The sequence below is a fragment of the Muntiacus reevesi genome, chromosome 5, assembly GCF_963930625.1.
Source record: "Muntiacus reevesi chromosome 5, mMunRee1.1, whole genome shotgun sequence".
NCBI lineage: Eukaryota > Metazoa > Chordata > Mammalia > Artiodactyla > Cervidae > Muntiacus > Muntiacus reevesi.
This window is the reverse complement of record NC_089253.1, coordinates 22,429,628-22,457,098: the sequence shown is the minus strand read 5'-3', so window position 1 is coordinate 22,457,098 and position 27,471 is coordinate 22,429,628. Positions and strand designations below refer to the sequence as shown.

Genomic DNA, 27,471 nt, shown 5'->3' with positions numbered 1-27,471 from the left:
TATAAGCCTGGAGCTGCTTAACTGTAAGTTAAATTGAGTATATTTGGGGGACTTCTCAAGGAAGGCAAATAGCCTTCCTCAGTTTCGATGATAAACATTTCAAAAATATAATTTCACAAAATGGTGTCAGAATAATATTCATCTCACTAAACTCAGGTGTGAACCTAAGGTTCATTGGTCACCCTCAGCCTATCTGGGCTGATACAACAGGACTGTGCAGTTATCCACTTCAGTTCTAGAACTAAAGACATTTCAGGGAATTATTCTAACAGACCTCAAACTAACTCTAGGGAGTATCCTTTAAGCCACCCCTGGCCCTGATTAGTATCTTTTCAATGACAAACACTTTCCTAATGGAACTGTGACCAGCCAAGGAGCAGATTAAACAACTTGGAGCCCTGAAGCTGTGTGCAGTGTATGGAGAGCCAGGAGCCTCCATTCTAATCTAAATGGAGATCACCTGGGCAATAATGAAGAGGAAGAAAACTAGAAAATTATTCAAAAAAAAAAAAAAAAAACTCTTTACAAGGATTGCAATGTTGTTATATTTACTATATCCATAAAAATAATCCTGCTGTGGTCTTCTTAAGTTAGGTGCTAGGAAGGATGCAGAGAATTCACCCCTTAGGGACTTTAAAACACCAAGTTGAAGATAAAAATCATCATACATGAAACAACCAATAGCATTCTGATACAGGTTATCATCTTAGGTGTGTCTTAGTAAGTCAGTCATGTTCAACTCTGCAACCCATGAACTGTAACCTCCGGGCTTCTCTGTCCATGGGATTCTCCAGGCAGGAATACTGGAGTGGGTTGCCATGATCTTCTCCAGGGAGTCTTCCTGACCCAGGGATCAAACCTGGGTCTCTGGCATTGTAGACAGATTCTTCACCATCTGAGCCACCAGAGAAGGCCTTATAATTAACTGTAAAATTATATGGTCAAACCTGTAAGTATGTAGGCAATTAGGGAGGAGAGTAATCAGAGAGACACAGAGAACAGTCAGACTGGATTGCATAGGGGTGATTAGACTTGAAGGATGGAAGGGTTATAGAGTTTATAGATACAAAAATAAATATTAGTAATAGGGAAGGTTATTCGGTTGCTTTGTATTCATCACTCTTCTAAAATCTTCACATTTTCTAACTAATGTTTTCCCTCAAAACCACCCATCAGGTAGGAATTTTGATAATCTCTGCTTGATGGACAAAAACTGAGGCTCATAGATGTTTGATAAATTGCCCCTGGTCATCCAGCTATTAACTGGTAGATTTCTTCTTCCAGAAGGTGTTCATCAGTATCCTTACTAAGAGCTGTGTACACGTTTAATATTTTTGAAATATTAAACAACAGGAATATTGCTTTCTTTATTGCCCAATAAAGTCTTGCTGCAAAAAATGGTGCTATAAAAGCCATATTTTTATGTATTGAATGCCAATCGTGTATCGTTTCACTTTCAGAAGCCCTTTATAGGTGGCAAATGAGGGGAAATAGATCAAGTAGCACAGCCATGTGTGAAAGAGCCCATGTTCTTTTTATTCCCTCAAAGGCCTCTGTCAGTTGTGTATTAATTGTGGGTAATTTGTGAAAGGCTTAAATTAAGGTGTCAGTGGTGATCATTATTCAGATAATTGCCTCATTTTCTACTTCGCTGTGTGCTAATGGGTACACACCTGGTATAAAGCCCATAATTTTTCATTTTTTTTGTTGGAGTATAATTGCTTTACAATGTTGTGTTAGTTTTTACTGAACAATGAAGTGAATCGACTATATGTAAACACATATCCCCTTCCACTTATATCTCCCCGACATAGATAAAGAAATGTGGTATATGTATATACTATGAACTATTACTTAGCCATAAAAAGGAATGAAACTGGGTCATTTGTAGAGATGTGGATGTGCATAGAGTCTGGTGTAGAGAGTGAAGTAAGTCAGAAAAACAAGAATTATATGTTAATGTATACATGTGGAATCTAGAAAAATGGTACAGATGAGTGTAATTTTTAAATTTAGTTTCTGTGTGTGTACAGAGGAAATCAGATTTTACTCCACCCCATTGTACTGTAAGGTTTATCACATGTCTGGACAAGAGAGAGAGGTCTAGGGTGATGGTCGTCAAAGTCACCTGAGTGTATCAGTCATCAATGCATTTCCATGCTGCGAGGTGGAGGCTGTGGGAACTTCCAGTATTTCTGCAAGGTATCAGGTCACAAACAGGCAGAGCCAAAGCTTGAGAGTCAGAAAGGCAGGGATACTTGAGGAGCTGGAGCTGGCTTGCCCTCTGCTCAGCTGCTGGGGTATGGCTGTTCACAGTTTCCTGTTCCCAGTTGCATTGAAACCTCAACCGTGCTTTGCAGGCCTGTGTTTTTGACTAGAGCCTGGTTTCTGCCTGGCAAAAGAGAACAGGAACAAAGTAATTGTCACTAATTGAAGCTTTTCCTTTTCCCTGCAGTTAACATGAATTGTTCAAACCAGACTGAGGTGATGCTTTCAACAGAGCATTTATCAGAGTCTGGATCTTAGGACACTAATGCTGGGATATTTTTCAGCAGAGGCTTTACTTGTAAATACATTTGGGAAATTCTACATTATGTAATCAAGGTGACTTATGAACTGCAGGACTTTTCAGAGCGTTTATGTTGAGAGTGTCCAGAATTTATTTGACTTTAAACCCTTTTTCCCTCTTAAGTATCCTATGAATTTGGCACTTTGTAGAATGTGCTTCCCTGGGGGCTCAGACAGTAAAGTGTCTGCAATGTGAGAGACCTGGGTTCGATCCCCGGGTCAGGAAGATCCTTTGGAGAAGGAAATGGCAACCCACTCCAGTACTCTTGTCTGGAAAATCCCGTGGACGGAGGATCCTGGTAGGCTACAATCCATGGGGTCGCAAAGAGTTGGGACCGACTGAGCAACTAAACTTTCACTCCAGAATATGCTAACTGAAAACTCAAGAATGAATATAGCCCCCTCTAATGTTTCTGGAGAACCTATTTGTTCAATATCATTGAATAATGTGCTGTTCAAAATAGGGAGGGTTTTCCCCCTCAGTTCTGCAGTGAAATGTTTTTGGGCATAATTGTTCCTTAAGTCATAGAAGGCAATGACACCCCACTCCAGTACTCTAGCCTGGAAAATCCAATGGATGGAGGAGCCTGGTAGGCTGCAGTCCATGGGGTCGCTAAGAGTCAGACACGACTGAGTGACTTCACTTTCACATATTGGAGAAGGAAATGGCAGCCCACTCCAGTTTTCTTGCCTGGAGAATCCCAGGGACGGGGGAGCCTAGTGGGCTGCTGTCTATGGGGTCGCACAGAGCCAGACACAACTGAAGTGACTTAGCAGCAGCAGATGTTCCTTAATTACCAGCAATTTTTATATTATTATTCATTTCTATTATTAATTAATAATTAATTTTGCTATAAGACAATCATTTGACTACCTTTTTGTCTCTTGCATTCTTTTTCCTGTGATTATTAACAATGTATTGAGTAATCTTACATTTACTGTCATGTATTGAGTAATCTTCTAAAAGCTTATTGGGACATAGCTGTTTTGTCCCAAAGCTAAATTGTCCCAGTCCTTATGTGTTTGACACCTGTTTCTCATTTGAATAAGTGTATTTTATGTCTTTCATGTATTATAGCCTAACCGGTACTTTTTTTTAATGGTATCTAGAAGATTGCTTTCTTTTCTACTGTGTTAAATGAAGACTTGGTAGTTCAGTGTCTCTGGCTACAGCAACTCAGATGCAGTAATTAGAAGTCAGCTGCCTCTTTAGGCTCTGGGGATATAAAGAAGGATGATACAGGCCTCCAGGGGCGCTCCATGACGATTCTGTGTTGCGTGAGTCAGCCCAGTGGCAGTTCTGAGAAAATGAAGCAAGTCGGATGGGAGCTATGAGGGGACTCTCTTGGAGGCATAGATGGGGTCATGCAGTGACTGTACAAGAGAATAATAGTTGTGTTGATACACAAAGAAAATAACTGATTTTTTCCCCCTAAAAAAGTGCAATTATGGGTTTTCGGTAAGGTCTTCTCCTTCAGTGTAAACTTGGCATATTTAGAAAGATCAAGCAACAATAGAAGTCCTTTGATTTTTCTGGCACAGGAGCTTGAAGCTAATACCATGCAAAACCCTCTTGATAAATTTTAAATGACTTTTTTCCCCTGCCTTCTTGAAGAGTTAGTGCCAAATGAGTGACAATAGAAGACTAAGGGGGGGAAGTGTTTCTAAAAATAGTTCCTAACATTACTTCCTGTGAACTCAGGAAGCTGAGTTTCATGGAGCTTAGGGCAGAGGTTCTAGAAGTGTGACCCTTAGACCAGCAGTTTCATCAGCATCACCTGGGAAGTTGTGAGAAACGAAAATTCTCTACCCCACCCCAGACCTACTGAATAAGCAAACCTGGGGGTGGGCATGGTGATCTGTTTTTTAATGCTCCCTCTTTAGTGGATTCTGATGTTCACTCAAGTTTGAAAACCATTCCGTCTTTTGTTTCACTGAAAGGCTTCAGAGGGTGTCCGTGAACACCCTGAACCTGTGTGCAAGTTTGTGTATGTGTGTGTTCACGCCTCTCTTGGAGGAAGCAGAACCGTATTTTTCACTGGGGGTGGGGGTGGGGGGTCTCAGAATAACACTGATTCCAACAATGTAAAAACCAGTGTTGAAACACCAGGATCCAGCCTCAGTGTTCCCAGTCAGTCCTCCGACTTTCCATCTGAAAATCTACAATTCAGTCTCCGGGGGAGACACCTGCCTTCCTTTCTCAGTTTCTGAGCCCTGCATGGAATTGAATTGCATGTAGTTGTCAGCTTCTTGCTTCTTGAAGTGCAGTGTGAGCAGTTGTTTCATTACAGAAATGTGTGGTTTGAATGTCTTAAAGCCAAAGATCTTATCTACGCTGCAAGGTAGACATCTGCATCTACCACTTCTTTAAAATGAATATCGAATTGTTTTAGTCTGAGGTTATTCATGTTACTGTGAAATATCTACCTGTGGGTTTACGAGCAGAGAATTTTAACTATAGTACCCAAACCCACTAAAGCACTGTCAGCATATGCTTATTCAGTGAGTGTGTATTGAGAGGGTCTGCTCTATGCCAAGTCCTCATGTTAGGTCTTAGGCACAGCGTCAGGAATGGGGAGAGAGGAGGTGGGCGGGGAAACTAAATACATAGATTTTTTTTTAAATTAAGAAAACAACAAAAGCTTTATTTCTCTTAAAAGTCCTCTGTAGGTATGGACAAATATCTTCTGTGACATCGCTCAGCAGTAGAGAGTAACAGACTCTCTACACATGATGAAGGTGTGCCATCTAGATCATGGGAATTCATTGATATAGCAGGGAAAAGCACTGGAGAAAGTCTTGCCAAAATTATTTGACCTGGAAGTGACACACGTGATGTTTGCTTACAGGCTGTTGGCTGGAAATAGATATACAGCCCAGTCTGAATGCATGAGTTCAGGGAAGTAGAATCCTCTGTGTTTCAGAGGTAGTAGTAAACCCTACATCTCTCTCACATTTCCATACAATAAAAAGCTGTTTATCATAGAAAGATAGAGTGACTGAAGGAAAAATGGCCAGCTCCTGTTAGGGTTGTAGCATGTGGAGATAGCAGTGTATATGGGATTTTCACAGAAAATGTGATCTTTTTCACTGGGTCTATAGGATGAGAAGAAAATTTTCCAGGCAAAGTCGATACTAAGGTAAATATCGGGGGACAGGATCATGGGAGAGATCTAATTCTGTTCAAAGGATGGTGAGATTTTCAGCGTGGATGAAGTCCATGATACATATAGGCATGTTATAGGTGAGGAAAAGCAAGAAAGAAGCCTGGAAACAGGAGACCAGAGTATGAAGGGGCTTATATTCTAAGCTAAGGGGTTGAAAGTTTTGAATTCTATTTCATACATATTAGTGTCTCTAACAGTTGTTAAAACATTTATTTTGTGGTGAAAACTCTGATACTTTTTAAGTAGCTCTTTTTAATATAAAATATAGCTGTGTAAATAGCATATCCCACAGTTTCAAACTCTCTATCATACATGTATCATTGTGATTATCTGCACCTGTGCAATTTTTCTCCTCCCGTTCCTTTTGCTTGGAATGTTTTCTGAAAAAGTGAGGCCATCAAAATCATGTGAGTTTTGATCATGATCATTACCAAGCAGATCCTGTGTGCTAACATTTGTCCTGCAGTTCTCACAACAGCTCTCCAGGTTTGGTATGATGTCTCATTTTATAGAAGGAGAACGTGAAGAACAAAGGTCTGTTCTCTGCCACACAATGAGTAGCAATTTCTCAGCTGAGAAATTGATATGCTTACTAAAGCAGTTAGTTTTGGGCTTCATATAAATAAAATATAGGTTCAAATTCATTTTTCTGCCAATTCCTAGATATAGTACCTTGAAGCAACTCAAACTGGGGCATTTTCCTACTAAAGAGCCCTTGAAATAATGAGAGAGTGGTGTGATCTAGTAATCTAATTTCTTTTTGTAAAGACCTAGGCAGGGAAAACAGAAACTTACTACTGTAATAGTCCAAGCAGTAGAAATGGAAATGAGTGAATTAGTTACATTGAGGGTGGACAGTGAGCATTCGATCTGCTCCAATTAATTGCAATGATTTTTAAAGATGGGTCTTTCTTTTGTTATTTTAGCATTACCTTTTATATGTAGTGTGTGCATGCTCAGTCATTAAGCCGTGTACAACTCTTGCGACCCTTTGGACGATAGCTCCCCAGGCTCCTCTGTCCATGAGATTTTCCAGCCAAGAATACTGGAGTGGGTTGCCATTTCCTTCTCCCTACCCATGGATCATACCCATGTCTCCTGCATTGGCAGGCAGATTCCTTAGCACTAAGCTACCTGGGAAGCCTTAACGTATAATGAGCACCAGTTGATATTTGGAGGGTCTGTGTATTGGCTGCTATGTTGGAGATTTACCATTAGGTCTTTGCAGAAAGTTCGTTCTCTGTGGACTTGGGGGCCTGCCATTGTGTAATAATGAGGGATAAGCCTGACCTGACGTCAAGATGCCTCTATTTGTGTCCAAACTCAGAAATTTACTAGCTCTAAGCTCTAGCCATGTTTCTGTATTTCTTATAGTAAGGTACAGATAGTGCTCAAAGAGTACACAAAGCTAGAAGAAGAATCTTGCTTTACCCATGGTTTGAGGGCAAAATGATTTTTTCTGTCATAACAATCCTGACTAAATGGCTGGATTGAAAAAAATAGCAGGAAAAACAGTTTTAAAAACAGAAAACATAAAGCCTCAAATACATTTCAGACCCGTATTTTCCCCTTTATGTATGGCCAAGATCCAGAGAAGTGAGTGTTCATTCTTTCCTATCATGGAGATAAACTTGGTAGAAACATTTAGGAAGCAATAATCATTTGACCCTCTGCTTGGTTCTTTTAATGAAAAGTAATGGTAGTGCTAACACTCTAAGTTCTTTGAAAGGACAAAGTAGATCCTGATTTGAAAGGATTCTGAAAACTCTAAGGAGTAAATGTATAAGACTATGATAAATTATTGTTATTATGCATAATAAAGGGCTTCCCAGGTGACTCAGTGGTAAAGAATCTACCTGACAATGCAGGAGATGTAGGTTCGATCCCTGGGTTGAAAAGATCCCCTGGAGGAGATGGCAACCCACTCCAGTAGTCTTGCCTAGGAAATCCCGTGAACAGAGGGGCCTGTTAGGGTACAGTCCATGGAGGCATAAAAGAGTTGGATATTACTTAGCGACTCAACAATGATGTATAATAAAGTATTGTCATTATGCATAATAAAAAGATAGAAATCTGTTTCGCAAAGACATGTTAATCATGACAATAAAATGAGTCATGGTTGAAATACCAAAACATCTGCAGGTTCCTAAAAAAGATACATGTAAAGAATTATTCACTGTTTGATTGCTCTATTAAAATGTAACCTTCCCACAAGCAGGAGTTTTGTCTGTTTTCTTTGCAGTAGTATTCCCAATACCTAGAATAGTGTGCAGCATATCATATGTACTCAATAAATATTTGTTGAATAAGTGAATTAATAAAAGGACTCTCAGAGAAACCATGTCTATTATTAATGAGGACATTTGACCCCTACCTAACTGCTGCTTACTCTGAGGAGCTGAGCTGGACCACAAATGAACTGTAAGAATTCCTTTTGTTTATACTCGAGCAGCCTGAGTCATGTCAAAGATAAATAAAATCAGACTCTAGTTAAAGTAGCAAAGACAGATTTTAATCAGTAATAAGCTGCAGCAGTAGAGAAGAGGGTCCACCGTGAATTGAACTCAACTTTGATTTGTGCACAGGGGATTGAGCATTCTAAAAGGACAATGAGCAAGTCCAAAGAGGAAAAGTAGGGGCTTGGGGAGAATCAGGGAAGTGGAAGATTATAAAAAGCAGAAAGAGGGTGTTGGTCCATGTGAATACTGCCTGGGTCTGCTCGCCAGCTCTTACTGCAGTTAGATCTCTATTCACCTACAGAGACTAGGAGGGGAGACGGGGGCCTGTCTTCATGCAGACGTTGGCCGGGACAACTGGAAGATTCTTTTGGCAGTCTTGTGCTTCCCCATGAGGGAACTTAAAGGGGCCAGAGTCCTTACTTTAGGGATGCTACCTTGAGCTGTTAGAATCTACGCTAGATTTATTGATATTTTTAACATGGGGGGACAAAATTATTTGTGCTAAGAGTCTGCAGTTTATAGGCCCAGGTTGAGGCCTAGTCAAGAAAAGGGCTCTAGTCAGAGGAGCCTGACTAGGGTTTGCTCAAGGAGAGACTCGACTCTGTGGCTTCCTTTGCTTTTTCTCTGGAAACTATTGGGGGCTGTGTGCAGGTTGGAAAAGAATTTTCAGATACAAGGCGATTGAGAGGAGAATAAAGTTTATTAGAGTGGGAGACACTATGAGAACAGTGGGCCAGCTCAAGGGAGAGTCGACCCCTTTTGTGGGCTAGTGACCAGTTTTTACAGCCTCAAGACAGAGAAGATTCCTCCTGGAAGAGTGGTATTAGGTAACTGGTTAGGTGGGTATTTTACCAAATACGGGGTCAGGGAACTGGCTGGTTTAGATCCAGAGGCTTGTGGCAATAGTTGCCATGGGGCTTGGTCAGTTAGTTCCAGATATTTTTGTCCAGTGGCCTTGTAATAGGGCTCCACAGAAACCAACTTAATTTTGGCTTTTATGGTTTTACCTCCTGTAAGGTTAAAAAAAAAAGAAAAACTCAAAGCGACAAATCAAAATAAACAGAACTTGCCTCTTAAAAGCCTAGGGCAGGGTGGGTTCAGGTTGCCTACTCTTTGCCTTATTTTTCCCTTGACTCTCCCAAAAGCCCTCTAGATCTTTCCAGAGAATATCCCTTCAAAACAGGAAGCCAAATCTATTTTCACCAATAAGTTTAGTAGGAGAAGAAATATGAAGAAAGAAAGAAGATGCAAGAGAAGGACTCATCCAGGCTCCTCTGTCCATGGGATTTCCCAGGCAAGAATACTGGAATGGGTTGCCATTTCCCCCTCCAGGGGATCTTCCCAACCCAGGGATAGAAGGCATGTCTCCTACATCTCCTGCTACCGCTGAGCCAACAGGGAAGACTTCCTAGAAGGCAGGGTCTATAATAAAGAGAGGGGTGAAAGGAGAAGAAAGAGACATGGATGGTCTTTGAATTCTTAGGGACCATAGCCTGAGTCTCTTATTTAGATGAGACCTGGTTGAGAACTGTACTATTGACAATGATTTTTGACCACTGATTTCTTTGTAAGTTGCAAGATGCTTCTGATGGTAAACGAAATTACTTTGTAACCTCTCGGTGCCTAAGGCTTTTTCTTGGCATAGAAGAGATAAGAAATTATTTCTCATCTGTCAGCTTTCTTGAGAGCATGATTTGTTAAAGTAGAGAGTTAGTTTTGGTTTTCACCCTGGCTGGATTCCCCATGCATATTTGTCACTAAGGGTAACGTTGCCAAGGCTTCAATGAAACAGGAAAACCATGCTGTTCCCTTCATTATTTTTTCTCTTCAGCACCTGCTTGCAAATGTTCATTAAGGGAGGCAAAGGATATTTCAATAAACAGTAAATGTCCAAGCAAATGATTTAATTCTAAAAAATCCCTTTTTTTAATCCTGAAACTGGGTTCTTCCATTCATTTCCTTCCTGTTCTCCATCTGTCACCAGTCATATTCTAACCTGGAGTTACAAACTCAGTCCTATGAAGGTGAAAAGTAATCATATAAAGGTGAAAATGGATAAGAGCATAGAAAGGATTTTACACAAATCCTATACTTTTTTAAAGAGAAAACTGAGGCCCCAAAGGACAAGGGTTGTTCGATCAGATTCAAACGTGACACCTGTGTATGCACATTCAAGTAGACGAAAGACAGTCTGAAAGGTGCTATGGAAAACACAAAGATAAGTAATACCAGAATATTACTTCTGAATGAATAAGGAAGATAGAAGAGTATCTTCCCAGCTAATCATACAAGGTAACATAAAGGACATACAGGTAACATAAAAGTAAAGGGCATGCTGTTTATTCGTTTCAGTTGAGGATGAAATTTTGTTAAGGAGATTAAGCCACACAATGAATATAGCAATAGAATGTATACAGACCAGTGCTAGGCATTTTAGTAATCTGCAAAAACATCACTGTTCTTCTTCTGGCATCAAATGCAGCTCTAGCACAACCCACCCTCCCACCTAGAAGCAGATGTGTAAAAACATATAAATCTAGGGTTGTCAGCATCAATAGTGTAGCCTCTCTATGCAGTAAAATTCTCTTTGGTTAGTAAGTATTTCAATAGTTAATCAATTTTTTATTTATTCTCTCCACTGGTCAGAATTGTATTGATTTTGAACAGATGTAATCACTAAAGAAGCATGACTTGTTCATGGCAGAAAGCAGGTTACTTTGGTTAATTTAGAAGGTTACTCTGCTTATATTCTACTCTTGTTTTCCTACCTAGAAGGAACTGTTCTCTTCATCTGCAGTAAAACACCCAAATTTGTACACTCTGTAAAAAAAAAAAAAAAAAAAAAAATGTAGTCAGTGACCATGAGAAGTTTATGCTGCTAAGTCGCTTCAGTCGTGTCCAACTCTGTACGACCCCATAGATGGCAGCCCACCAGACTCCCCCATCCTTGGGATTCTCCAGGCAAGAACACTGGAGTGGGTTGCCATTTCCTTCTCCAATGCATGAAAGTGAAAAATGAAAGTGAAGTCGTTCAGTCATGTCCGACTCTTAGCGACCCTATGGACTGCAGCCTACCAGGCTCCTCCATCCAGGGGATTTTCCAGGCAAGAGTCCTGGAGTGGGGTGCCATTGCCTTCTCCGAGAAGTTTATAGAACGTCAGAAAACTATATTCTTTTGATATTAGTCACTTAATACAATACATTTTTGATTAGGGCTCAGAAAGAACTTGGAGTGCTAGCATTTCTGGGTTTGGCTGGCCAAAGTACTGATCAAATCCATGAGAATTTATGTGAGAATTCATAATTCAAGTAGAGATCCCTCAGTAAACAGATGAAGTTGTGAGCTGGCTGCATAGTAAGAGCTCAGGTTTATTAGGCTAGTGGAATCCATAAGATGAGATAAACTCTGGGATAGAAAAAAATAATACAAACAAGAACAACAATAGCAGCTAGTCATTTCTGAACAATTACTAAATGGTAAGCACTGTATTATATGCTTACTCAAATTACCAGATTATCCCAGGGTATATTTTTTTACCCACACTTTGCAAACAATGAGACCAAGGCTCAGAGATGGGAAAAGAGGGAGACTCATTAGAGAATAATGCAGTTACACACGGAGCAATAAGAAACACCACAGTGACAGTTTTTTGTTGTTGTTTTTTTTCCTATCTCAAGAAAGGTTAGAGGCTGGAACTATAAAGATTGAAAAGTTAACACTGGAAGGACATAGGAACTTCTTAAGAGACACATGATAGCATCTCAAACAGGCACAATTGTAGCTCACTGATTTCTTCTCTTGTCTACATTTCAGGCTGAGCACCTCATGTTTTGTTCAATTGAGATGAGTTTGAGCCCATTGTATTGCTGGCGTATCTCTTCTGATGTGTCCTGAGTATGTCAGCCCCACTCTTAATAGTCTGAGCTCTATGGGGAGCGTGTTATCAAAGCATGATGTGACTGCACTCATAGAACCTGGCTGTCACTTCCCTTGTCTGGGCCTGAAACTTCCTATGCTTACATCTCATTAGCCTTATATTTTGCAAGCCATCTCAGACCTCAGGTTTCCTTCTCTTATTTTGCTGATGTGCAGTGTACACATTTTCCCCTGTAGCTTTCTCCCTGCCACTGCAGAGAGAAGCTATGCTGCTTTAGCTATGGGAGAGGCTTCTGCGCTCTGTCTTGTATATCACTAATAATAAACCCTCAAGGTCTGTTCTCATTTCCAAACTACTAATGTCTGGTAATGATTTCCAAGTCAGAACATGCACAGCTGGATATTCAAACCCCAGGTTAAATTTTGTTTTCTGACACATCACCTGTTTGGAGTTTGAAAGTAAGTCAAAATGTGTTGTAGAAGTTATTCAACGAAGAAGATGGGGTAATGACAAAGGTCATTCCTCTGACTTAATGGTACCAAACCATTGGAAAAAATATTTCCCTTGATCTCTGAAATCAACTTGTAGAAGTTTCAGCTCCTGAGGCAGGTACCATTACAGTTGTTATAATATTAAAACTTCCACAGAGCCTTTTTTTTGGAAAGCTAGGAAAATTGTTTGGCGCTAGGTTAGGATTGGTTTGAGCACTACTGATATAAACATCTCTGAAGAGATTTTTTTTTTTTTCCAAGTGCAAGTAACATAACTTCACATTAAAGAACAAAGCAGACTGTCTAGGCACAACTAGATTTTTAAAGCAAAATTGACTACAATAAAACAACTTTCAGAAATTGTGAAACTGTCAATGCAGGAAAATTAGTTCTAATGTAAGCTTAGCCATGAGATTTTTTTGAAAATGTTCTCATGTTAGCATGGAGCATTTTAAATAATGAATTTACAGGGAGAAACAAAAGGAAATCACAGACAGACATTACTTAGAATAAGAAAAAAAAAGTGCATTTTAATGATTATAGATTTGTGTATGGAATATTTTGCCTGGATTTTGTTTCATTGCCTCTTTGTCATTAGAGGCCTGTCTGATGATTTGGGTAAGTATCATGGGTGACTGTCTTTGTGTTTGCTCAGCAGAGAACAACAGTTGCAATATGTAAATAGGGTGCCTCTTTCCTTTGGATGCCTTGGGATATGTATAATAGATTAAGTTGGCTTTGTGCAGAGCAAACAGGTCTGTATTACCAAGAATATGAATAATGTCAGTTTCCATAATTGCTAACATCTGGCTTTCCATAAATCTGTTAAATTGCATGGAAGCAGAATTAGATTTCTGTGTCATAAGTAAAGCAATTACATGGAACTCTGTAGGCAATATGGTCCTATATTCAACTGTGAAATCCATTCATTCTGGAGCAGCAAAAGCAAATCCAGGTTTTGCACCCTGTTTTTATCGTACACCCCTAGGTGTGTTCATCTTTTTGCTCAGGTTTCTTAATTTACGAGAGGAAAACACTGCCAATATGTTTGTAACTTTCTTAAATGCAAAATAACCAAACGTTAAAAAAGCATGCTCTAGCCAGGCATTAATTGCCAATTTAGAGAGTATTTTTGAGGAGACCATAAGTTAAAGATCCTTTTGTTGCCATTGTAGTTCTGTTGAAATTAATCTTCCAGACAGTTCCTGGGGTGATTTGTTGATAGGTCTTTCTCTGCCATTGTTCCCTTAAGCATTTGACAGGAAACTGGGATATGGAGGGAAGAGGAAAGGTGACTTTCCTATTTTAGCGTGGTTATTGCTTTTCGTATTTATTGTATTTTGAACTAGACTCAAGAGCTTTCCCAGATGAAAAGTCAACAATAAGATGTGTTCCCTGAAGAGAACGGTTGTGGTTATGCCTCATGCTTATTGAACACCCCAAAGACTAACTTTTGGCAAAGCAGTTTTTTATACTTGTATTGGTCTGTAAAATTCCTGGATTTAGGTAAGTTACATGGGCTTCCCAGGTGGTGCAGTGGTAAAGAATTCGACTGCCAATGTAGGAGATGCAGATTCAATCCCTGTGTTGGAAAGATCCCCTGGAGGAGGAAATGGCAACCCACTCCAGTATTCTTGCCTGGAAGTTAAATAAATACATTGCACATCCAAAGTATATTCTTTGGCACTTCGTAATGAGAAAAAGATTTAGTTCTTGCCCTCAATGAGCTCACCATCTACCTATGAAGCCACAGATATATTAAAATATAACTCCCAAGAGATGAATGCAAGGGTACAGAGCAAGGTACAGAGAAACTAAAACGCCAATAGTGACCGTCTTGCAGAATGAGGGATGGTGATGCTGGGTCTTGATTTTGAAGAATGCACAAGAGTCAAGATAGCAGACAGGAAAGGGAAAAGGTTACCTTTTCAATTAATTTACACCCCACCCATTCCATATAGGCTAAGAAACAGAGATGAGGAGGGCAGGGAAGGACTCCCATAATTAGAAAAGGCATATTCCAAGGCACAGGCAGACGAAACATCATGACTGTTGCTTTTGAAGAGAAAGGGGAAGAGACAGAAGGTAACAACTGAAGTGCCAAACCAAGACTTATGTGTATACTAGGAGATTGAATGTTCTATTAGAAGCATCAGAAATCCACGGAGATGTGGCAGAGGAATGACATGAACAGGTTTGCTTTTTAATACAACACCCCTACCCTGTAGAGGTATTTACAGCAATGATTCTCCTCTGGCTGAACAGAGCCCAGATGTCTAGATCCTAAATTACACCAATTAAGCCCATTTCTAGTGGGGAGCCACCACTAGAAAGCATCAGTACTTTTTAAAAGCTCTCCAAATATTTATATTTTGCCCACAATCAAAAAATCACTGAATGACTGAAAAGTAGTTGAAGTCAGTATAGACCAGCTAGGAAGCTAATGCAATAGTCCTGGTGAGAAATATGAAAATCAGAACTGAGTTCAAAGAAACCTGAGTTTTATTTTTATGATTATATAAGTGATGAGCCACCTAGCTAGTTAGCTATCATCAATTTACTGTCTATCTGTATCTCCAGACATACAAACCAGATTATAAATGTGATGAGAGAAGTATATAAGACACTGTTTTGTTACTTTCAGCAAAAATATAGGAATGAGAATAATGCAAAAAATATCACTTTAGTATTGTTCCAAGATAGCATATATCTAAACAGTAAACCATGTACCACTAAGTATCATTGCAATGGGTGTTCAAAGAGGGTTAATAGTCACTCTAAACTACAGTCATATTCGAAGATACTTAACTGAGAAAGTAGGGCTTGAAGTTGGTCTTAATCATTTATATTCATTAAATAAACAAATATTTTTGAGTACTTATTATGTTATCTATGTTTCTACCTTCAAAAGACTATAGAGTAGGTGGGTATGATTTTGTACAGTTGATAATTGAAGGTCAGAAAGACTAAATAATGTAACCAAGGATACACAGTGTAATGTACAAAATGACCAGTACATAATAAGCACCAATTAATTGGAACAGTTTGGTTTCAAACATGTGTGACCTGACTCCCGCATTCATTGCTACTTTTTGTTGTGAAGAATTAGAGGAAAAAGACTGGGACGATGAGAGAGGCTTCTAGGCGGGAGCACCATAGGGTCATATGTGTTACCCAGGAGTAATAAAGAAGTAATTAAGGTCTGATGTAGTTGACTTGGAATCTAGATAGCATAATTTAGAATCATTTCCACAAATGTTAAGGGAGGAATAATTATTCACTAAGTCAATGTTTTGACTGAGGCTACAATTGGTAGAACAAAGATAAAAAAATAAATCTTATAATGAACTAGTTTCTAGAAATATTGTTGGAATTCCTTAACATCCTCCACTTTGTACTGTGGCTGTAAAGCCAAGTTTTATACCAATGTAGTGCATATAGCCAGTAAGGGAAGATAGGTCATTGTTTCTCATTGTTGTTAAAGTCACTATTGTTTTAAAATTCTAGCAAACCAATTATACCATATTCTCTGAATTGCAGCTAAAAATGCTGAAAAGGGACCATACAAGATTTTATCCTTGAGAAAGAACTGCAATGTCTAGAGGGCAAATTAGTAGATAAAACCACAGACTATTCTAGTATGCTTAAAGAAGACTTTAGGCATTGAGTTGGCACAGTTTGGTGGAAAGAACTGAAATATACCTCTTGAAAGACCCAACCCAGGCTTTGCTCTAACAGATACCAGCTGTGTGACCATTTAGCCATCTCTGTAACTTAGTTCTTCTTTTGTAGACTGAAAATATCTATTTCCATCCTGCAATCATATGACATGACTTGTGAAAAAGAACTCTGAAAAACTGTGATACACACACACACACACACACACACACACACACACAATAATAGCAGTAAAATTGATTTTATGTCTCTGAGGACATTTTTACTTTGAGTACTTAAGGGGGAAATGCCACTTATAGTTACTTTTTTGTGTGCAACTTAGTTCCATAATTGTTCAAAAAAAATGCCTACAATTAAGATGGATTTTAGTGTGAAGAGTAAGTTAATTTATACTGTTATTCTCACCTACAGTAGGAGTCAAGCCTACCAATTAGTAGCCTGCCACCAGTTTTATATATATTGCTGTGTTCCTCCTTATCACTTACATGAGGACAGCATCTTTAAGTCACTGTCAACATTCATAGCACCAGTGTGCAAAAAATCCTGGTGCAGAGCAGACTTTTGGTAAAAATATGTTGAAATCAACATTGTCACCTGAAAGATATTTGAAGGCCTTGTCAGTAGATTAATCAATGGAGGAGACAAATGACCTGACAGACAAATGGCTCATGTTTTCAAATACAAACACTTTAAAGACTGTCATAAGAAAAATCAAGTAGACTTTCCTTGAGTGATTTCAGAACTGGTACCTAGGTAGAAGTTACTAAATAATATATTTTATTTCAATTTAATGAAGACATTTCTGAAAGAGTTATTCAAAGACGGAATTTGCTGGCTTGTGAAGGAATCGGTTCAGGAAAAGGGCTGCAACCAGGGATGGATAGCTAAGTGTTTGAGACGCTAAGGTCACCAGAGCTCTGAATGTCTAGGAGGGCTACTTTATTTATGTGTTTCTTCCATACTTGACTGTCAGTGAAAAACAGCAAAATATATGGTGTCTTTCATCAGAATTCATGCCATACCTCAGCTGTAGCCTCAAGATGCTTTCTTGTGTGAGCAAAAATGCTGCTAGTCATTAAGGTGGTGAGTTTTTGATTAGGCAAGGCATCCTCTAAGAATTATTTCCCTTTCTTTCAACGTTGGCCCCAGGATCTGGGGGCAGTCTAATTGGCTCAGGATTGCCCTCATTGCTCACTTGTTCCTACTCAGTGGCTCATCTATTCACACCTTTTGTAAACGACCCAGATCTCCATGGGGTGTCTCCACACTGTTAATGAATTAGCAGTATTTATTGCCTCTGGATGGTATAGTTCTTGAGGATCTCCTGAAACCAGTTCAGGGTTGCTCCTGAATAATTCAATAATTGGAGCCTGACAGCTATGGGTTTGAGTCCCAGGCTGGCCACTTATTAGCTATATGACAGTGGGCATGCTATTTAACTTACAGGAGCCTCAGCTCCATCATTTCCCAACTAGAGATAAGAACAGATTGTCCTATACAGAGCTACTGTGCCGAGTAGAGGAGATCAGGCACGTGAAGAGCTTGGCATAGTACTTGACACAAGCAAACACTCGATGATGGTAACTAGTGTTACAGTCAGTGATTATGACTTCCTAGTGATCATCTTGGCTAGAGTCTAAAGCTCCCTGCTTTCTCTGTTGCAGACATTGATGAATGTGCCTTAAGAACCCATACCTGTTGGAATGATTCTGCCTGCATCAACCTGGCAGGGGGCTTCGACTGCCTCTGTCCCTCCGGGCCCTCCTGCTCTGGTGACTGCCCGCATGAAGGAGGGCTGAAGCGCAATGGGCAGGTGTGGACTCTGAAAGAAGACAGGTGTTCCGTCTGCTCCTGCAAGGTGAGGCTGGTGTGGTGCGGTGAAAACTGTCACTGCTCTCTCTCTCTTTCCCTCTCTGCTCCCTCCCCTTCTGTTTCCACCCGGTTGTTGATTCATAGGTCTCCTGTGGTTCCTGAAAAGGATTCAGTTCTAATCTCCACTACAGCTAATGATGATGCTGGGTGGCAGGCAGACTTGCTGGGAATGAGGTGAGGTGTAGGGGTTGCAAAGAGACTGCTGAACGCAGGGGCAGCAGGGCAGAGAAGCCAGTGAGTACCCCTACTGAGAGCCGGCAGTGCCTTTAAGGTTGGTTGGGTGAGAGCTTTAATGAGCCCTCATCTCCTACTTTTACAGTCTTGCTGATTAAAGCTTCTCTTTCCCTGAAATGATCGCCTGCATGAACTTGCTCACTCTTCTGGTGACATCATTCAGAACAGCAAGGCTCAGAGGCTTGTAGTGGCCAGAGACAGGTGAACCTCTGACCCGCTGTAAACACATGGCAATGATGGTACGAGGCTGTCTGATAAAGGATGTCTTTTTGTCATGCTCAGTGCTGGCTAATTCCTTACATTAAGTTGTTTGGAAGTGAGTTTAATGATTATGAAAATAAAATTCTGTCATCAACTAGTTTTGCTTTATGCTTTGCAAAATGGGCCTGTTAAAGTGTTTGATTTCCTTGTGCTTTATTTCTTCTTTTGCTGATCTTGCCTATTCAGTTTCCTTTGATATTACGTTTTCTGTAGCTCTTACATTGTATTTTTATATCTGTCTGGATGAGACTGTTTAATCTTTGGCTTTATGGGCATGGGAACTGTGAGAAGTTACTTGCTTAGTAGCCTTGTAGAGAGCTGGTCTCCTGATAAACCCAGCATCCTCCCTGGAAACAGAGTAGAAATGAACCTTGAAAAGTCACCCAATTCACTCACCTGCCTTCCAGTCTGTCACACCTCCAGACCTGGGGGCACATATTTAGGAAAGTTGTATTACTAAGTGTTTAGATCTTTACTCCATAACGGCATTCTTCCTTGTATATAAACAACTTTGTTGTTGTTGTTTAGTAGCTAGGTCATGTCCAACTCTATGAGAACCCAGGGACTCTAGCCCGCCAGGCTCCTCTGTCCATGGGATTTCCCAGGCAAGTATACTGGAGTGGGTTGTCATTTCCTTCTCCAATGTATATAAACCTAGTTCCCCATACTTAGACTTAGGTCCGTTGCTCCCAGTCGTTAAGTACCTCCCATATACCAAGCATCCTGAAATTTTTTGTTAGTCATGTATTGTTCCATAGGTTACAAATACTTTTAATGTGTTATATTTGTCTTTTCTCCTAGCACATTATTATTATTTATTTTAATCAAAATCTGTAATCTTTTTTCAGCTTTTTATTTTATTTTGGAGTATAGCTGATTAACAGTGTTGTGATAGTTTCAGATGCACAGCGAAACAACTCAGCCATACATGTATTCTTTCTCCCCTAAACCCCCATCCTGTCCAGGCTGCCACATCGCAGTGAGCAGGTTCCCTGTGCTGTATGGTGCGTCACTATCGGTTATTGATTTTAAATATACCATTATGTACATATTGATCCTAAACTCCCTAATATCACTTTCCCCGGCCCTTCCCTGCTGGTAACCATATGTTCATTCTCTAAGTCTGTGAGTCTGTTTCTGTTTTGTAAATAAGTTCATATGTATCATTTCTTTTTAAGATTCCACATATAAGGGATAGCATATGATATTTCTCTTTGTCTGATTTACTTCCCTTGGTCTGATAATCTCTAGGTCCATTCATGTTGCTGCAAATAGCATTATTTCATTCTTTTTAATGGCTGAGTCATACTCCATTGTATGTAAGTACCACATCTTTTTTATTCATTTCTCTGTCAATGGACATTTAGGTCCAAGCATCCTATAACTTACAGCATCCCATTTAATATAGCATGACTCTGAAAGACAAAGAAACCGAGTTTCTAATTTTTAGGGCAAGTAATGTGCACTTAATATCACAAGTTATAAATTTGTAAGCTGGGACTTGAAGTTTACTTGTTTGCTCCAAAGCTTAGTTTTCTCATTTTGCTTCATGTCCTGTAACTCTATATATGACATCTGTTGATATTTATAAAACCAGTTAAGTAATCAGTCAACCCAACTGGATTGAGCTCAATGCTCAACTCACTACTATTGTAATGACTGTGTAAGGACATTCTCTCAAGCAGTCTTCAGGTTGTAAAGTACAATATTTAAGCATGTGGCACTGACTCAGAGCAAAAGTTTTTGAGAGATGGAAAAGCTTGTTTTGGGTTAGAGTGGCTGAGAAAGGCTTATGGGAGAGGTTGACAATTCAGCCAGCAAAATGAAGATGAATTCCTTTACTTATTCTATTCTAGAAAATATTGCTTTACTAAACCTTTATGGAGGCTCACAACCTGGACCCATACTATTTTTAAGGCTTTCTATGTCCCCGATACCTAGAACAGGCAAGGGATTTTAGCTGAGTCTTGACCAATATGAAACCAAAAGTTATTTTTCAGTTGTTGTTTTATTTAAGTCCATAATAAAGCAGGACACTTAGCAATCGTTAAAATCTTTCCAAAACCTCATTAATTGGCTGTGCTAAAAATCCAGCAGACAGTTGATTTATGCTGCTCTGACTCCTAAAGTATCTCTGATGACTTCTGGGAATTAGACTGATACTGCCACAGGAAAGGAACAAACCCTGTCATCTTATTCTCTTAATATAATGTACTCCACTACCTCTCCTGTATGAATAAAGTACTGAGCAGAGCTTGATACATAGTCTTTTAAAAAATAAAAATTACCCATGTATAGCACAGCTTGCAAGAGGTTGTAGAATGAAAGGAGAACTGGTTTTAGGAGCTGAACCAAGATGCCTGAGTCAAATTCCATAGATCATCTTCCCCAAAATGAACTTATTTGTAATCCTCTTTGTTTCCACTATTTTCAGTTGTAAGTAGTCTATTCTGATTTAATAAGAAATATTTCCAGTAGTTAAGCATGTAGTTGAAGTATTATTATGGCATCATCTTAGAGGCTAAGAAGTAAAATCAAGGTTAAGTTATGAAATGCTGGCTTTTTAATCATATTCTGGATGTTTCCAATTAAAATATAAACAAATCACACAAGCAGAATCACAAAAGTCAGCCACAGGTCTAGGCATACTGTTGAAAGAAGCAAGGTCAGAGTTCTTTCATCCTTGAGAATCAGTACATCAGGTTAGCTAATGTCTCATGTCAATTGAAAAGGAGGCCTTGAAACATATCCACAGCTGAATGGAGTTCAGTGATAAAGCTAGGCTAGCACAAATGGACATGGGTTCTATTTAGGTGAAATGTACCTCCTTGACAATGACAATGCTTGTGTGCACCTTAAGACCACTAAACTGATTAGGCAATTGCCTAATTTGGGGGATGCATGTTCGTCCAGATCAGAAACCCAGAGTGAAAAACGGTTCTCTCTTTAGGCTTCATCCCTAAATCTTAACTTATAGCCCAATTTCTTTTCATAGATACCCATTTGTGGCTTTTCCTTTCATAAATTTGTCACTGACCTAATTGAGATACCTTTTATTTTCTATCTGCAGTACATGGAAAGATAGGTCTCAAGTTTATTAGTTTCCAGAAAATGTAGCACTTTAGTATGAGTGGTTACATTTATATTGATGATCATGGAGATGAAAGGGAAAATGGATACACAGTTAACCACCTGTCATGTTATGGTAGAGTCACGAACAATTTATTTGTTGTGGGAACTTAGGAAAAAGAAGTATGCTTTATTCTGGGAAATGAAGAAAGGAATAGGGAATGATTTCACAGAGCAGGTGACCTTTGAATGCATTCTTAAAGGATGAGAAATTTATCCAAGTAGAGATGTGGGGAAAGTGAATTCCAAACAGAAGGAAAAGCAAGAACAAAGAAGCAGAAGCATAACAATATATATTAAAGGAAATATAAAGTGAATGATGAGATTAGACTATGAGGAGCAAGAAGAGTGTGAGAAGGTTATAAGAGGTGATGAGCCTGGGGATAGAGTCAAGCTTTGGAATGTAGACTTTATCCTGTGAGCAGCTGAGGATCATGAGAGATTTTTTTCATTTAGGATTAATATGGCCTAATCATAGTCTGATTAATAGCATGATGGACAGACTGGGGAGATCAAAACTAAATACAGAGATACTACTTAGACTATACCTATTATATACCTCAGTCACTGTGGCAATGTGTGTCCATATAATATAGGTGAAAAAGAAACTTCAGAGTGGTGTGTTGTAAACTTAGCTGCAGATTTTCCTGGATAAAAAGAATTGAGGTGCCAGTGACAAGTAGAGACAGGATTTACAGTTGCTCCCATACCTACACCCTTACCTACCACTGCTACACTCACTAGTTCAGTTCAGTCACTCAGTCATGTCTGACTGTTTGTGACCCCATGGACTGTAAAATGCCAGACCTCCCTGTCCATTACCAACTCCTGGAGATTACTCAAACTCATGTCCATTGAGTTGGTGATGCCATCCAACCATCTCGTCCTCTGTCGTCCCCTTCTCCTCCTCCTGCAACCCTTTTCCAGCATCAGTGCCTTTGCCAATGAGTCAGTCCTTCGCATCAGCTGACCAAAGTATTCAGCTTCAACATCAGTCCTTCCAATGAATATTGAGCACTGACTTCCTTTAGCATGGACTGCTTGGATCTACTTGCAGTCCAAGAGACACTCAGAGTTTCTCCAACACCACAGTTCAAAGGCACCAATTTTTCGAACTCAGCTTTGTTTATAGTCCAACTCTCACATCCATACATGACTACTGGAAAAACCATAGCTTTGACTAGATGGATCTTTGTCGGCAAAGTAATGCCTCTGCTTTTTAATATACTGTCTAGATTAGTCATAGCTTTTCTTCCAAGGAGCAAGCATCTTTTAATTTCATGACTGTAGTCACCATCTGCCATGATTTTGGAGCCCAAGAAAATATTGTATCCACTGTTTCCCCATCTATTTTCCATGAAGTGATGGGACCAGATGCCACGATCTTAGTTTTCTGAATGTTGAGTTGTTGGAGTCCAGCTCCAGTGGGCCCCGGTACACCCAAGGGATGAGTGGCGTCGGTGAAGAAGAAGACAGACACACACAGAAGGTTGTGTAGAAGAGGTAGCTTTTTTTTATTTTTAGGATACCTCAGTTTTTATGGAATGAATGTTACCTCCCCCTTAAGTCACCACATATTACATCAGATATTGGTTTCATGCTCCTGTCAATATTTTTCTTTCCCATGTTTTCCCCCTATGTATTCATCTAGAACGTTTCCAATTACAGGTTTTTTTTCTTAAATGTCCTGTACATAGTCTTCTTGCCTCAATGGCCTAACATTTTCATTCTAACAATACAATGTTCTACGAATCTCAGGTATAGTGTAAATTCTTTGGACAGTAAAACAATACATGGGAATGATCACAGTAACATGTTTGACATCTCTGAGAATAGTACCATGTGAAAACCCTGGTATTTTTCTTTACCTGAAACTGCAAAAACACCTCTAAAGCAGCAAAACACCTCTAGTAATAGTGAGATAATGGCAGTGAAGCTGGTTTATATAAATCTTCTATTGAAATCCTATGTACCCCATTTCCTAACTCTACAAAAATACGCATAATATCCCATGTTGTTTAAAGAAAGGGAATCAATGAACAAATAGCAGCAAAGAAATAGCAATAATGAAAACCCTCTCAACCAAGGAGCAAGTAAACTAAAGCAGTATATCTACTTCTAAATCTAAATGCCACTACTCTTTTCTATTCTAGAACATTATAATCTTTAAGCAGGCAGCAAAACTATACCTGTGGCCTTTTCTTTTCTGACTTGATGTTTATGGTCATGTCCTGAGCCAGAGCAATCATGAGCATTTCCAGAAAGGCTTGGACTTTTCCAGCGAGGCCTTATTACTATATATTATATTTCCAAAAATTAATAGAAAGCCCAACAACAGCAAGACAGAAGAAAGGGACATACCAGGCCCCCAGGACAACCTCGAGGGGAAGAGTTGCCTTGCAGATTCCTTTCTCATCCCATGACCTTGTCACGGTTTGGGTACACCCCAGTGGCTCCCGACATTGAGTTTTAAGTCAACTTTTTCACTGTTCTCTTTCACTTTCATCAAGAGGTTTTTCTTCTTTGCTTTCTGCCGTAAGGGTGGTGTCATTTGCATATCTGAGGTTATTGATAATTCTCACAGTAATCTTGAATCCAACTTGGCGCTTCATCCAGTGCAACATTTCTCATGATGCACTCTGCATATAAGTTAAATAAGCAGAGTGACCAATATACAGCCTTGATGTACTCCTTTCCTGATTTGGAACCAGTCTTTTTTTCCATGTCCATTTCTAACTGTTGCTTCTTGACCTGCATACAGATTTCTCAGGAGGGAGGACAGGTGGTCTGGTATTCTCATCTCTTTAAGAATTTTCCACAGTTTGTTGTGATCCACACAGTCAAAGGCGTGGGCATAGTAAATAAAGCAGAAGTAGATGTTTTTCTGGAACTCTCCTGGTTTTTTTGATGATCCAACGGATGTTGACAATTTGATCTCTTTGAAATGGTTCCTCTGCCTTTTCTAAATCCAACTTGAACATCTGGAAGTTCACGGTTCATGTACTGTTGAAGCCTGGTTTAGATAATTTTGAGCATTAATTTGCTACCATGTGAGATGTGTCCAGTAGTTTGAGCATTTTGGGCATTGCCTTTCTTTGGGGTTGGAATGAAAACTGACCTTTTCCAGTCTTGTGGCCACTGCTGAGTTTTCCAAATTTGCTGGCATATAGAGTGCAGCACTTTCACAGCATCATCTTTTAGGATTTTAAATAGTTCAACTGGAATTCCATCACCCCCACTAGTTTTGTTCTTAGTAATGTTTCCTAAGGCCCACTTGACTTCACATTCCAGGATGTCTGGCTCTAGGTGAGTGATCACACCATCATGGTTATCTGGGTCATGAAGATCTTTTTTGTATAGTTCTGTGTTTTCTTAACACTTCTGCTTCTGTTAGTTCCATACCATTTCTGTCCTTTATTGTGCCCATCTTTGCATGAAAATTACCTTGGTTTCTCTAATATTCTTGAAGAGATCTCTAATAGTCTTTCCCATTCTATTGTTTTCCTCTATTTCTTTGCACTGATCCCTGAGGAAGGCTTTCTTATCTCTCCTTGCTATTCTTTGGAACTCTGCATTCAAATGGGTATATGTTTCTTTTTCTCCTTTGCCTTTCACCTGTCTTCTTTTCACAGCTATTTGTAAGGCCTACTCAGACAATCATTTTGCATTTCTTTGTCTTGGGGATGATCTTGATCACTGCCTTCTTTATAATGTCATCAACCTCTGCCCATAGTTCTTCAGGCACTCTGTCTGTCAGGTGTAATCCTTTGAATTTGTTTGTCACTTCCACTGTTTAATCATAAGGGATTTGATTTAGGTCATACCTGAATGGTCTAGTGGTTTTCCCTACTTTCTTCAGTTTAAGTCTGAATTTGGCAATAAGGAGTTCATGATCTGAGCCACAGTCTGCTCCATGTCTTGTTTTTGCTGACTGTATAGAGCTTCTCTATCTTTGGCTGCAAAAAATATAATCAATCTGATTTCGGTGATGACCATCTGATGATGTCCATGTGTAGAGTCGTCTCTTGTGTTGTTGAAAGGGTGTTTGCTATGACCAGAACATTCTCTTGGCAAAATTCTATTAGCCTTTGCCCTGCTTCATTCTGTACTCCTAGGCCAAATTTGCCTGTTACTCCAGGTATTTCTTGACTTCCTACTTTTGTATCCCAGTCCCCTGTGATGAGAAGGACATCTTTTTGGGGTGTTAATTCTAGACGGTCTTGTAGGTCTTCATCATAGAACCATTCAACTTCAGCTTCTTCAGCATTATTGGTTGAGGCATAGACTTGGATTACTGTGATATTAATGGTTTGCCTTGGAATCAATCAGAGATCATTCTGTCGTTTTTGAGATTACAACCAAGTACTGCATTTTGGACTCTTTTGTTGACTATGAAGACTACTCCATTTCATCTAAGGGATTCTTGCCCAGTCATAGATATAATGGTCATCTGAGTTAAATTAACCCATTTCAGTCCATTTTAGTTCGCTGATTCCTAAAATGTCGACATTCACTCTGGCCATCTCCTGTTTGACCACTTCCAATTTGCCTTGATTCATGGACCTAACATTCCAGGTTCCTATGCAATATTTCTCTTTACAGCATCGGACTTTCCTTCCATCACCAGTCACATCCACTACTGGGTGGTGTTTTTGCTTTGGCTCCGTCTCTTCATTCTTTCTGTAGTTAGTTCTCCACTCTTCTCTAGTAGCATATAAGGCACCTACTGACCTGGGGAGTTCATCTTTCAGTGTGCTATCATTTTGCCTTTTCATACTGTTCATGGGGTTCTCAAGGCAAGAATACTGAAGTGGCTTGCCGTTCCCTTCTCCAGTGGAGCACATTTTGTCAGAACTCTCCACCATGACCCATCCGTCTTGAGTATCCGTACATGTAATGGCTCATAGTTTCATTGAATGAGACAAGGCTGTGGTCCATGCGATCAGATTGGCTAGTTAGACTACTATCGTTTGTAGTTGAAAAATCCAGCGGGAGAAAGAGAAAAGCTTTAAAGGCCAGATTTCATTTCTGTGCTTCATTCAGAAGGTTTTTTGTTTTTCTTGTTATTTTTGTTTAATTAAAAAGAAAGGTGAATTAAAAAATAAAAAGCATTCATCCTGAAACTAAGTGTAATACTGTGCAAAACTAGAACTGGAGTTTTTCTGGGAATTAGAGGGATGGTTTGGGAAATGCATGTTCATAACCCATCACCCACAATGTCATATTATAGTCAGGGCCCAATAGTCACGGCAACAAAGAAGTTGGGTAAAATGTGGGAGACTTACTTGAAATTGTCTGGAATACTGGCCATTTGATCTGATCTCATATAAGACTTCACCCAGAAACTAAGGAAGAGGGCCATAGTAGGGAAACTAAAAGATTCTTGCATTTCCTTCAAGTAAGGAGAGACTAACCCACTCTGCAAAGAGCTGACCATAAAGCCCTACAGTTCTCAGCATAGCACTTATTCCGAGGATGAAGGCCAGGGGTGAGTCAACCTGTGCCTGGGGCTCGAGTAGAGTTAGATTTCTAGAATCTTGCAGTCTACTCATAAAAATGCTTTACTTTGCTCTCAGAACTTAACCAGCACCATTATCAGTACCTTCCTGTCTAGAGTGTTTTCTGATGTCAGGAGTTGGCTGTGCAAGCCCTAAGGTTGTGTTTTTGTGTTTCTTTTTTTTTTCCCTTGCTTTTTGCTCATTTTAAATTTATCAGTTAATAATAACAAATATTT

At 39.5% G+C, this 27,471-nt stretch overlaps 1 protein-coding gene across 2 annotated transcripts in view; it reads left to right on the top strand.

The window, feature by feature from the left end:
• Positions 1 to 27,471, top strand: part of NELL1 (neural EGFL like 1) — a 994,502-nt gene that overhangs the window by 942,210 nt on the left and 24,821 nt on the right. For both annotated transcript variants that reach the window (XM_065936472.1, XM_065936471.1), the window contains one exon: positions 17,906 to 18,099. In XM_065936472.1, the coding sequence (XP_065792544.1) occupies positions 17,906 to 18,099 (194 nt within the window). The remainder of the gene's footprint in view (positions 1 to 17,905; positions 18,100 to 27,471) is intronic.